This window comes from Squalius cephalus, assembly GCF_949319135.1.
Source record: "Squalius cephalus genome assembly, chromosome: 25".
NCBI classification, from domain to species: Eukaryota; Metazoa; Chordata; class Actinopteri; order Cypriniformes; family Leuciscidae; genus Squalius; species Squalius cephalus.
The window spans coordinates 6,722,364-6,736,850 of record NC_137146.1 but is presented as its reverse complement, the minus strand read 5'-3'; the positions used below and the strand labels follow the sequence as shown (position 1 = coordinate 6,736,850).

Genomic DNA, 14,487 nt, shown 5'->3' with positions numbered 1-14,487 from the left:
CCATTGAGTGCTATTAATTGCTTTCCCATTCGTTCTGCTGATCTCCTGAAGATTAGATTGTAGCGCTTTGTCAGACGGACTCGCGTTATTAATTATCATTCCACTGCAATTTCGGTTCAAGGAAATCATATTTTGGAGAGAATCATCTGAAATGCAATAAGAGCTCTGGGCATATTGTGCATTAGAAATGAAGTGTGTTAACCTGTTTAGTGCCTCTTGTAGACGCAGTATGCTTTTGATTGTCGAGTTTGTTCGTTTTTTAACCTACCATTTTCAAAGATAATCATACAGATAAATGTTATGATGTTTTTCCAAAGTGCAACCTTAGACACTAAACAGCTGTCTTGTTCCATTCTTTCTTCAGGTTGGAAACCACAGTTTTTCCAAAACACCGCTGACATTTTTGGAAAGTGTTTAGAGATCATGAACTTAAAAGTGCACGAACACTGTGTGTTTTACCCCCAGTTGGTTCAGAACCACTGGGGGAAATAGTGAGGAACACACCTGCTGTGAACATCAGTCGAGCATGAAACCGACTCATATATTTGAATAGAAGGTATGTTTTTCACTGAGTATATAAATGTTGGTTAAAGCTTGTCTGTTCCTCTCACAAAGCGGCATATGGCTTCAGATGACTTGGAATATAGTAGCCACTTAAAAATAAAGGTTATTTATTGGCATCTATGCTTCCATGAAGAACCTTTAGCATCCATCCATGGTCATGAACTTTGATGGAAATAAGCTATGTGAGGATTCTTCAAAATTCTCGTTTTGTGTGGAAGAAAAGTAGCAACACAGGTTTGGGAAAACTTGAGGGTGCTTGATTTTTGCAGTACTTTTATCAGAACGTTTTATTCACATCATTGTTCCTGAAAGTCTTATTGCTTTATTTTGCATTCTGTCTTTTCATTCATCCATATTTCTCACTATTTTACACCATCATTCTTTTTTCCCCCCTCTCTGTTCTAAGTAAGCTAAATGTTTCAGCAACTACCGTCTCTGTGGCAGGTTAAATTAGGCAGAAATCACTCCTGGGAGCTGAGACGATGAGTAAAACAGACGGAGGAAGATTCCCAGTACCTGGAAACACATGCTCCGTTCTCTAGAAAGACAGCTGACCTAGGTATTAAATGTAGAATGAAAAACTCCTACATTATATAGTATAGTGCCGCTGATTAATGTCTCGCGGTCAAGTGAACCATGCCGTGTATTGATTAGTTCCCAGAGAACATGTTTCCAGCCTGCAGGCCTCCAGTTAAATGCTGATCATTAAAGCAACAACAAAGGTTAGAACCATTAGCAGGGCCACATGCAATATTACACAAGTCCCTGAGAGGACTAATCAGTTACTGGTTTAATCAGGTTTTCTTTTCTAATGCATTGAGTAAGTCGCAAGATATTTAGGATGTGTGTAGAAGGTGTCAGTGAGTGCAGAATGCATGATGTGTTTGGAGGTGGAAAAAGTGAGTGGAGTCTGTAGTTTATGCAAACACGATTAATGACTGCAGAATGAATTAAACCAAATAACAGAAAAAAAATGCTTTAGACTGATTATGCAACAAGCAGATGGAAACCCATTGTATTTTAATACATATTTACCCCCAGTTTCACAGACAAGGCTTAAGCCCAGAAAAGTATGTTTGAGCTGTTTTAACTGAAAATAACTTGCACTGACATATCTTAAAATATGTCAGTGTCATTGTTTTGTCTCAAGAGTAATGTTTTTTCTAGAGCACGTTTATTAAAGCTACTTGCATGTCCTGATTTAACTAAGGCCTAATCCTGGCTTAATCTAAGCCCTGTCTGTGAAACCAGGCCTTAAAATAACAACCCAAAGGTGGGTCTGTGAAGCCGGTGTTATATCGAATTCAGTGACGACCGAATTATTTGACCGCTAATCACATAGTGATGGTAGGGTTAGGATTAGCTCAATACAGCTACTATGTGTAACACAAAGAGCTGTGCGAGTAAACCTCACTCCCTTGGTCTCAAGAGGAACATTAGCGATCGATGAGGCCGCAGATTTTAGCGTCCTTGTTAGCGTGCACACCTCTCATGCCGGCAACGCCTGTTCGAATCCTGCTTGGACTGGTGCGAGTATAACTGGAAGTGTTACATACAGTCACAGAATTCGGTGGGTCACATAATTCGGCACAACATGGTGCGATTCAGAATCATTGCATTTCAGTTAAATTTATTGTCTGTGTTTTAAAAATCCGAATTTGTCCAGAGTGACATCAGACTAACTATAGCCTATATCATGTTTTTACTTTTTGGAATCTTTGTTATTTCTTTAAAAACTTCTGAGTTTTGTGCCTCAAGCAGGCTGCACACTGTGGTGTTTCGTGTATTAGCGAATCATTTGAGTGAACAAATCGTGGATGAAAACCGAGTTATGGCTGGTTTACACAGAATGCATTTTTGCTGTTAAAAACGGATGGAATGAATAAAAGCACAAGGTCTAGATGCGAAGTTGAACTTCTTTTAACTTGAGAGCCTACGTTTTTAGATCGCTGTGTCATGTGCGAGACGCTGCAAATACGTGAGGCAACGGTTATGCACGTTCGTGTAGCGCATGTTTTACATTGAAAAACAATGGAAAAGTAGCGTTCTGTGTGAATGGCCCCTTAGAAGTGTTTGATCTTCTATGTCATCATCATCCAAGCAGTATTTTAGTAGATTTGCAATCGCGCAAGTTTAAAAAAAAACAAAAAAATAACATGAAACTACGACTAGTTTTGGATCTAAACAAGTAGCTTTTTTGCAAATCGTTTGAACAAATGATTCATTGATTCATTTGCAAGACAATCGTGGCAAAAAAGTAACGTTTGAAGTCTTTTGTCGCCACCTACTGGTGTAACTAACGAAGTAACCTGCTGAAAAGGGTCAGTTCAAGATTGCATTTTTTTAAGCAAATTTTTGTAAAAATGTCTGAATATGTGGCTGTCCGATGAAATAATGAATACAGGGATCTATATTAGGCCAATTTGTCAGGAAATTAACGCAATTGAATGCATTGTATTGGGGTTTATAGTAGGCTATTCCACACTGTAATCTCTTTATTGTACTGCACATTTTGGAAAACTTTTTAGGTTATGCCATTACTCTTTTCATACAAATTTAGTTTTTAGTAAGCATAGTATAAAATATGCCATCTGTTGGTAGCTTGTGTGGTTGTTTGCTTAGCGACGGTAATCATTTCAGGAAAGTCAGCAAGGCGTGGAGAGTAGAATGAACCCCACGAGCAAGTCAATATTCTGAGAAATAGAGCTAATTTCTTCCTGCCGTTGGAATCACTTTAGCACAGTCCGACTAATGAGGATAATGAGCTCTCTCTGCAGTTGTGGCTCCTAGCTGGGCTACATCGATGCACATCTGCCTGGAGACACTCATAAAGACATTATGTATCAATGTTTTCAAAATCTCATGTAATGTTATTTAAAAGAACACTAAGCGCTTTAAGTAAAAGAACTTGGTAATTACAGCAACATATTTGCAGTCTATCACTTTCATTATGAAATAGAACGTTTTCATAAAAACACCATGGAAAGGTGCAAGATAAGAGGATAGATTTGGCAACATCTTAATAAGCCTGTATACACAGAGTATTAATTTTTAAGAACGGTAAGAACAATGTGACCCTAAAGTATTTCATTCTAGAATTATTTTCTTCCATTTTTTTCTTTCAGAAGATTTAGGGGTGTGAATATTTTTGATACTTTTTTGGAGCAAATGTTTTATATTTGATACATTCTCATGTTAGTTTAAACTAACATGTGTAAACTTAGTTTAGTTATTGTATGTTTAGCTATTGTTAGTTTTTCAGTGCAGCTGGGTTTTACTAAAACTACAATTTTACATTTTGACAAAAAGTAGTTTTTAAAAAAAATTATTAATTTGTGGTGATTTTCTTTTAATATTAGTAAATGTTTTGGTCATGAAAATGTTAGCTTAGTGTCAGTTTATAACAGTTATGTTCACAGCTGAGGGTGAGTGATGTTTGGACTTGGAAAATGAGGAAACATGATGATGGTAAAGGCAGATGAACACAAAAATGCTCTGGGGAAATATGTTCAAATGTGTTTATTGATCAATGAAATGGATCGTCAACAGATACATCACAAATACAGGGATACAGACAGAATGAAAAAAGTATAAACATGTTTTTCAGACTTTGTTTCCTTCATTTGGAATCGTTTAACATAATCAGGATGGCAAGATGATAAACAGGATGATGAGGATGATTGGGAATAGCACAGATGCTGATGAGTTTGAGGAATTAAGATCATGTGATATGTCGCAAAGCAAACAGAAAACCACATCCTTTCTAAAGTTACAGAAACTGTAAACATGAATCAGGGTCTAGCACCAACATGTAGCCGATGGACGGCACAACCTTTGACACCTGACTTAGCTTTAGCTTAAGGCCTTCACAGAACACATAGGAAATATATACGCAAGCCTTACTTCCACTCCATGCACCATCGCGGCTAGTGCTACATGAGCGCAAATACATTATTCCTGCACGGACCATAGTCAAATCAAGTGTAAATCCATAAGGTCTAAAATAATAACAGCACCAAAAGATTACAGGATGACGCTCACCAGTGTAGGTCCAGTTAGCACCACAGGTTCTGTCGGCTAGACAGAAAACTTTCAGAGAGAGAGAGAGAGAGCAGACTTACTGTTCTTACACCAAACACACAGAACCACAGATTAGCTTCTTAGCTAATACACATTAGCGCTACACGCGCGTCTGTTGGACATTTCTCACAAAGGACGATCAACTAGTCGACTAGACATGCAAAAACTACTTTAATTGGTTCAAATTATGGGTTTAATCAGACGGTTTAATATTTTTGTTGCCGTTTTAAGAAGATTAATTTACAGACGCAGGCGGTTTTAGCACACTGAGCTTTAGCATGGTAACTAACGTTAATTTAGATTTTCAACATGCTAAAACGTAGCTTCCATCGAAAAACAAATTCACCACTTTCTGCAATAAATTTCAAGAAAATGATTGTCAGATGAATATATATTTTACTAATATAATGTGATTTATTAATATTGTAATTTTTTATATTTTATATACTCTACCATTTAAAAATTTAGGGTCAGGAAGAAATTTTTTATTTTTTTCAAAGAAATGCATACATTTATTCAGCAAGGACATAGATATTTTTTATCATTTGATTAAAAGAAAAAATATTAATAATGTTATAAAAATATTATGGTTTGCAGATATTAATCAGCAGAAATGCTTTCAACATTGAGAATAATATGAAATGTTTATTGAGCAGCAAATCAGCATATTAGAATGATTTCTGTCGGATCGTGTGACACTGAAGACTGGAGTAATGATGCTGAAAATTCAGCACAGGAATAAATTACATTTTAAAATGTATTCAAATAGAATTGTCTTTTTTATTATTGTAATAATATTTAGGATTTGTACTGTTTTTAATCAAATAAATGTAGCCTTGGTGAGTCTTCTTTTAAAAATATAGTCAAAAATCTTACCAACCCCTAACTTTTAAATTGTAGTCTACATGCAAATTATTTTTTGCCTTGCCTTACATCTCGCCGTTTTTCTGTCATTGGGTTTTAATGTAGCGTGTCACGTTAAAACTTGAATTTTGAAAACTTGAATGTTAAAAAGTAATTTTGAGATCTCTGCATTGTTCCTGTTGCGCTCCATCTAGCCATTTTTGAATGCAAGAACGCATCCTACAGTACGTGAACGCCTCGCATTAAGACACACATCTGATTGGTGTCTAGTGGACATAAACCCTATAAATCCTGACTAACTAGTCGACTAGTCATTCAGACGACCCACAAATAGATGATATTGAAAATATGTAGTTTTGCACATCAACATTGCTGGTCGGTTCAGAGTGATTAAAGCGTTTGAAAAGCAGTTAAAGTTTTCCACAGACAGTAATTCTGGTCATTTTCTGCTTTAATCTCTCATCTTAGTCATTATGCTCACAGTAACCATGTCTGCAGTGATCTTGCTGAGCTAGATTTGATTTGGAACATAGATGGCAGTTGATGCCCGAGCTGAACTCATCCACCATGGGCCGTGTCGGTCTCTGTTTACTTTTGCACTTGGCGAGTTCTAAACGCCTCTGTTCACCGCCGTCTCATATTTTATGCTCTGATTTTGATCATACTAGCTAAATATAACCACAGGATACACACCACCTCCACGATACTCCATTTTTGTATTATTTAACGATTGCCTTTTCCTCTCAGTTGTTTAAGGCAGACTTTTGTTTGATCGGCTGGGATTCTGGGAAATGTTCAGATGCGATCATGCATATGCGCGCACACACACACACACACACACACACACACACACACACACACACACACACACAGTAAGAAAGAGAGAAGATAGAACCCTTACAAAAAAGTACTGTAGTGGCACCATGGTATCAGACGGTAATATTATGTTCATTTTGATATATACCATGGTACTGGATTTTATGTAACATTGTATTTGCATGGTACTTCCAAGAATATCATGGTACTACCATAATACATATCTAAAATGCCATGGTACATGTTCAGAATACTATGATAAAATGTCAAAAATGCCTTGGTAGTACCATGGTAGGTATTAAAAGTACCATGTCGAATGTCCAGGAGGCCATGCATGGTACCATGCACACAAAAACAGGGTAGTACCATGGTCAAATCTTTTAAAATATAGTAGTACCATGGTGCCATGTCCAAAATACCATATTATGTCTAATGTCTAAAATTCCATAGTAGTACAATGGTAAAATTTTCAAAATACCATAGTAGTATCATGGTGCCATGTCCAAAATACTGTGGCAGTACCATGATAAAATGACCAGAATGCCATGCATGGTCCCATGTTCAAAATACCGTAGTAGATACCATATTAGTAGTATGATGGGACCATGATCAAATGTCATAGTAAAATGTCCAAAATACCATGGTAGTATCATGGCACCGTGATCAAAAGTCATAGCACAATGTGCAAAATACCATGGTATTATCCCATTTCATGGTACTTATGCTCAAAATACCATGGTACATTTTTGTAAGTGAAAGAAAGGAAGAAAAGAACTGCGACAGTACCATGGCAACACCATAGTGCTTTGATACTGAAATATTACAATACTAAAATACTATGGTATTACCATGATATTTTTGTAAGTTTAGAGAGTGGATGTTTATATATTCCCAGACTTATAATATATGTAAAGTAAATGTGAACAAATCGCTAAAAGGCATTTTAATCATATACTGATTAATTTATTAAGTCTGTCAGGACGGTTTGTCCCAAACCGAGTCATGAAGTACATGAACTTGAAGAATGTCCCATGTTTTTCCTTTTTTTTTTCTTATTAAAACAATGAAAAAGGAAAGAAAAGAAAAAAAAAAGAAAATCTAGCATTGATACAGACACACATTCAAACACTGCTTGCCAGAAACACGCACATAGTTTCCTTTAGATCGCGTTACGTTTTCTCTCGCATCTAAAGGAAACGTTCCGGATGACAGCTTAGCACTTTAAGTACCACTTTAAAGTTGAGGTTGAGACCATTCGGTTTGTTCAAATGTACCAAACAAACAAACATATAAAATGTTAACGCAAGCATATAACTGTATGTTCAAACATCCGTTCGATGCGAAGGACCGATCTAGAGTTCGTGAACCGAACTGAGAGTTCTGACTCCGAGCCCGATCCCATTGCAGAAACTTCCGATCACAAGCGATGGTGAAACGTTACATGATATATATCCTTGATTTTCTTCTCGGTTGATAATAAAGACACAGGACTGGATGTGAATGCTTGCATACACTTTTGAATCAAGCGCTGTCCTGAGTTGCTCTGGTGGTTCTGGTTCATACTTCAAGGTTCTAGGATCCCATCCAGACCTAAAAACAAGGCAGTTCGAAGGAAATTACATGCTTGAACAGCGACCTTTCGTAAAAAAAAAAAAGGGAAGATACGAATTCTCAAATCTCTGTCCGTGCAAAACACGACCATACGAGTGAGCGTTAAGCACGATAACGGTTCAAGCTCTTCCTTTGCAGTTGCAATTCCACCGTCGGACGGAAAAAAGCAGAATAAAATATTGGTCGTTGCAGTGGCTTGGTCTTCCCTCTGTTTTGACTGATATGCTTCATGTTAGGCAGAGGTTAAGGAGTCCCGTCCCGGCTTTAGGCGACCCTGCAGTGCAGCCCCTGGCGAAAATGAGGTTAACCACCATCTCTGATCTCAAAGGGAGCAAAGCAATATTGCACTGCCTTTCCGACAGACGAACAAAAGCGGTGCTCGAAAACAAACGAATTAACTAAAACAAAAGCAAACAACACAATCCATAATTAAGGCTGTTAAAAATATTGCAGAATATTTTGGCCCCTGTTTTGAGACAGACTGCCACAACAGTCAAAAGTTCCCCCACTACATATCACTGCAAAATAAAGAGCAGGAAGGGAAAAAAAAGATGTATAGAAAAGAAAAAAAGATCCTCTTTGGAGAGATTTATTTGGTTTGGGAGTGCTTTAAAGGGAATCGTAAATATCTCTGAAAATCAAATCGAAGCGAAAATCGGCTCCTGCGACAACGTTTTCATTTTTATTTTTTTCGCGTTTTCAACGTGCACTTGTAAAACCTAAACGTATAGCAATCAGCGATTTCCATGTGGAACAGTGGCACTGGACGTCGCAATGCACCGTGGGATCCTTGCAGTCCTACAGCGGGTGCACCGGGGCCAATGAGAGAAGAGAAGGGGGGTTTAGGAGAAATGCGCCCCTCATCTCCTGGAGAGGGGAGTCAAAGCAAAGGCCCTCGCTGTTCTCCTAGAGCGAGACACAGGTCGAGAGCCAAAGTCCGCAAGTTTGGGGTGTTACACCACGGTCTTGTGGCTGTCAGACTCACACCCACTCCTGCATGGAGCGTTTACAGTACAGTATGTGCCGGGGCGTCCCCTTCCTCTTGAACTGAAAGACGGTGTAGATCAACACCAGCAGGCAGAGCGCCAGGACGCAGGGAATGACGATGGCGATGGCTTTGACCGTGCTGGCTTCACTGTCCAGTTTAATCACGACGTCCTCGTCGTCCGTCGGCTGCAGGTCGGGGTCGATGGGCGTGAGGTCGCATCCCATGAAGTCTTTCAGGATAGAGCGAGGGTAGCCCGGCTCCACCCGCAGCCTGTGGTTGTTGAACTTCCAGTATTCTTTACCCTTGTAGAAGTACGTGAAACCTGCAAAGCATCGACACAGGAGACACTTGTTAGATGGTTTTATATTTATATTGGATATTTAATTCATGCCCATTTCCACCTATCTTTAAATTTTTTACTATGTTTGCGGACATGTAAATGTAATCTTTAGCAAATCTCAAATTGAATATCTATTTTTTATACATAATATTGTGATGCCTAAATTTACTTGTAGCATTGAAATGTATTGATTTGTTGTCGAATTATATTTTTAAGATTGATACAGATATATATAGAGAGAGATTTTTATTAGGGCTGTGATATATGTGTGTGTGTAAATATATATATATATATATACACGCACACATACACGCATATATTATATAAACAAACTTTTATGTTAGATGTGATTAATCGATTGGACAGCACAATTTTAGTATAATTTATTTGTATATTTTTATTTCATATTAAGTTTAAAAAAAATTATTTGATTTTTGATTGAATACATTGATTTTGGTTTTGTAAGTATTTGTAAAATCAAAAAATATATTTTTTAAATATATCAATCATTTTATATAATAGTTTATAATTCTATATTTTTGTTAGATATTTGTTTTTTTATTTACATTTTTCATATTTAGCATATAGCATTTTCACTTTCCTCTCAAAAGTTGATAAACCTATTCATTTTGCTACCATTACGATACACGATTTATTTAATTTAATGTAATTACATTTTTTCCAAAACCACAAGTTCAGGTCTGCTGGAATAGACGTTGAGTCATGGTGCACCTGTGGGGGATGCAAGTTCCAACCTGACATTTATCCTGATCCCATATCTCCCCAATAATTTCCTGTCACTCTTCCACTAAATCTGTTTAATAAAGATTCTTAATCCTTGACATAAAAATGGTCCATACTGGAACAGGGGCTCAGTGTGATTTGAAAGACACTAAACCAAAGATAAAGGCTTATCGTAAGACCAATGTGTTATCGTAAAATCTATACTCGCAATAAAACGGGACTAGAGCTGAAGCAAAAAGAAAAGCTGTCCTTTCCGATCTCCCCATGATCGGCTGGCCATGATGACACATAATTAGGGTCAATTTTCTCTACTCTGTCTCGCCCACAGAGGCCTTTTGGGTAACGTGCAGAGACAGGGCTGAAAGAAAGCCCACAATCACTTTCAAACTGTGGTTAGCCAAACAATTTCCCTGGAATATCAATCCACCCTTCACGCTCAGATGATCGCCTGCGTCCACGGGCAAACCTGGCACCGAGGCTGGGTACAGATGGCATGTGTCTGGCTGTCGACCTGCGGGCCTGCAGCTATGGACTGAACTCATGCAAGACGAGAGCTCATACAAAGATTCACACTTGTCCTGAAATGCACAACCCTTCATAACTGAGTTCTTGTACAGAATGAATACAGGGCAGTGTAAATGAGAATTATACTGCTTCACGATAGATTCTGTATCATATGCAGTATAATATCAGATGCTGTGTTGTGTTCTGCATGGGTTGATTGTAGTTTATGCTTTTAAAAAAAAACATTTTGTTGTTTTGCATGAAAAAGGTCTACAAAGTTACACAGCACAAATCCACTCCAAAGGGAGTTATTCTCTATATCAGTGCGCACCGTTTCTGAACTCCCTGAAACGCCTCGTTTGTAGTCTAGAGTTTTCTTCAGGGAACAAACACATCACAATATTTCTCATTTAAATAATTCCCAGCCAAGGCATATGCTAAAAAAGGGGGTGAGGCCTGGTTGAGTTGCTTTAGTAGTGTGTTTAAACTCGCAGTTATGACAAAGGGAGTGACATTTTCCAGAACAAGCTTGAAGTGATTGACCAATCACAACACACTGGTCCAGCTGACCAATCAGAGCACATTGTGTTTTTCGGAAGGAGGTGTTTCACAGAGACTAGAACTGAACAGAGCGTTACTGACAGACTGGGAAGAGAGGTGTCGCCTGCAATAATGTGAAAATATGTGAAAACTAATGTGAATTTTGAACATTGAAGCATAAAAACCTATTCTAGTAGACCCCAAAAACAAATTCAAGACTTAATAGGTCATCTTACAAGGATTAGTTATCTCACCAGTTCTTATTTACGTTTTGTATGTTTATATTTTTTGTTGGTTTTGGTTATTTTTTATAGCATATGATTTTCAGATTATTTTCTTCTGCCATAGCAACTTTTTGTTAACTGTTTTTTTTTGTCCCATATTTAGATAATATCAATATACCTAATTCTTTTTCTGCCATTTTTGCCTTTTTTATTCAGAATATAGTGAAGAAACGCCAGGAAGTTATGGGAAGATGACGAGGCCATGCGATTGGGAAATGTTGCAAGTCGGATTCAAACTCCTGTCATCTGCATGAGCACCACAGCAGCAATTTTACTTAGCATATCAAATCATAATCTTTAGGGTTATGATTTAGTTAAAGGTTAGTTGATAAAGGTTTAGTTGTCTTCCTAACCCTAACTCCAACCATATTGCCCATAATGCCCATTTTCCATGCATTACATTTGAAAGTAGAACAGGCCAAAGAAAAGTTAAATATCACTGTGTTTCTCACACAAAGCTTTTTATGTCATTATTGAAACTCAACAGTATCCGTCCTTATGGAAGAAACAGTCATACGAAACAGGGGAACAACAATGAGGGTGAGTAAATGATTTGTATGATTTTTAAAATGGCTTACAACTTAACTTGATTGAATTGCATTAAAGATTATAAAAGATGAACCATACCGTTAGCTTTGTCCACAAATGCTCCCTGTGGAGAATCCGGAACACCCTTCCATACTGTGATGGACTTGGGATAACCAGGATCCATCGTTCTCATGTCTTCGTTATATCTCCAATACCTGCATATAGTTAAGTAGAGAAAGTTACACACACATACACACACACACACACACACACACACACACAGATGAACGCTCACATGCTGTGCACATACCTATCTCCTTTGAAGAAGTAGGTCTTGGCTACGTCCTCCCACCAGACGGCTGTCTCTATACTCTGAGCTGGCATGCCGTTTCCAAACATTGAGATGTCCTGGGGGTAGCCAGGCTGTAGTATTGTGTCCTTGAACACCCAGAACTGCTTCCCTAGAAAAAGCACAAGAACAAAGGAGAAATCAGGGGATTACAGTGTTCAGCCCATGGGTACATTTTCACTGGGCCAAATGAGAGTACTCAGTGATTTAGCTCAGTCAAAAGAAGAAAATGTAAATCATAGTTTCTATAAATTCTCTTTGACTTGCTGATTTGTTCAAGTGTTGCTCCACTTACGGCTGAGGGATAAGTTGAATTTGGACTATATATTGATTATAAATACTGGTGATTTTAATGCACTTTTTAGTTGGCTATTAAAACTTTGTTAGTGACTGCACTGTGATTCTTCCTGGGACTTTAATATAAGAATGTTGACAAAAATAGCATTATTCCTATTTAGTGAATAACAGTGAGGAAAATATGCCTTGATTGATTGTACTTTATTTACTATAATGGCTGTTTGGCTGAAATATTGATAATATATATATATATATCGCACAATAAACATTTTACAGCAATGTATAATATCTATATATAATATAACCAATAAAAATGTATTACTGACTGATTGTTTTTCATTTACATTTTAATTTCTCTACATTTTTAAGTCAGTAGATGGACGGTAGTATTTTTAAGACACTAGCAATTATTACTAAATATTACAGTAAGTACAGTATTACAGCAAATACACACATATATATATATACAAATATATATATATATACAAATATGCATGTATATATTTAAGAAATATTTGCATGTATATACTGTATATATATATATATATATATATTTATATATAATTTATTTATAATATCAATATTTTATATATAAATAACAAATTTTTCTTAAATATATACTGTACATGCATGTGTGTATTTATATATACAAAATAATTATACACAGTACACACATTTATATTATGTAAACACAAATTTTTATTTGAGATGCGATTAATCGTTGCCCAGCACTAATATAATTATATATATATGTCTATTAAGAATATTACAATGCAAATTATTGTAATTTTAATTGTATTTTTTATTCATTTTAAGTCAGTAGACAGATTGTAGCATAATGTATAAATACTTTACAGTTATATATACTGACTATATACTGTATGTGTGTGTGATATATACATATACATATATCACACACACACACACACACACACACATACATACATATACTGTATATGTGTCTGGAAAAACTTGAGTGTGAGGATGACCATAATCATATTTCCTGATAATTTGACACTGAGGTTATTGATACAGAATCCCCAATATTTACATCATTTCCAGATAAATGTCTGCTTCAGCAAAACCAAACATTCAATTTCACAGCTCAGGCACTTCCTGTTTGCTTTTAATTACCGTGACCGGGCCTTTGACCGTACGTCTGCCACTGTTACTCAGACCTGACATGTTAATGCCTTCACGTTAAGATGTCAGTGTGTGTTACGGGGGTGCAGCGCTGACCCTCTGAGCTCAGGAAACCCTCTGTGATGCATGTCCACAGTGGACGGGGTTAAGGGTGTCCTGGTTTGTTTGGAGTCCGAGGGGTCGGAGGAGGACAGGGCCGTCATTTTCTCTGGAAGAGGAAATGCCTGTCACGTCACCTGGGTCTTTCTCATGACCCTCTCAGCGGGGTCAGCGTCTCTGTGCCAACCAGAACCCTCCGCCAGGGCCGATGAGTGCAAGAGAGCTCGAGTGTCTGTGTTTTGCCAGTGATCGTGTGAGTATGCGAAAGTGAAATTACAGGATGATATTGTTGTAAATGTTGGCTTGAGGTCAATGCTACCCAGAGCAACACATTTAAACTTCCAGATTTGGCCATGCTTTCTGACCTACTTAAATGCTGAGAGGTCAGTGTAAGCGATTCTCACCGTGTGCTGCTTTCTACCAGCAATGAGTGTGAAAACATGTGTTTATTTGTTTCCACATGGACCACACACACTGTGTATGCACTACCCCATGGGAAGGAAAATCACAAACGTGATAACTTTATAATCTCAATCCAAACAGCCTCAAGGTGAATTCAAACATTTCTCATCAAAACCTTGTTATCCGATTCACATTTATATACAGCCATATATGTATGTACAGCATTTGTTTCATTTTATTAGTCTAATAGCAGCTCTATCTCCTTACTATGTAGAATGTCAAATATTGTCTAATTTGTGTCTCATGTTTTTTTCTCCTCTAACGAATTTAAAGA

General features: G+C 37.2%; 1 protein-coding gene across 2 annotated transcripts in view; it reads right to left on the bottom strand.

Annotated features, from left to right (window-relative positions):
- Positions 1–8,511: 8,511 nt before the first annotated feature.
- The window catches only part of mmp16a (matrix metallopeptidase 16a (membrane-inserted)), a 63,502-nt gene continuing 57,526 nt past the window's right edge, over positions 8,512–14,487 (bottom strand). For both annotated transcript variants that reach the window (XM_079862384.1, XM_079862385.1), the window contains 3 exons: positions 12,174–12,324; positions 11,963–12,078; positions 8,512–9,245 (listed from right to left, as the gene is read on the bottom strand). In XM_079862384.1, the coding sequence (XP_079718510.1) occupies positions 8,917–9,245; positions 11,963–12,078; positions 12,174–12,324 (596 nt within the window). In that variant the 3' untranslated portion in view covers positions 8,512–8,916. The remainder of the gene's footprint in view (positions 9,246–11,962; positions 12,079–12,173; positions 12,325–14,487) is intronic.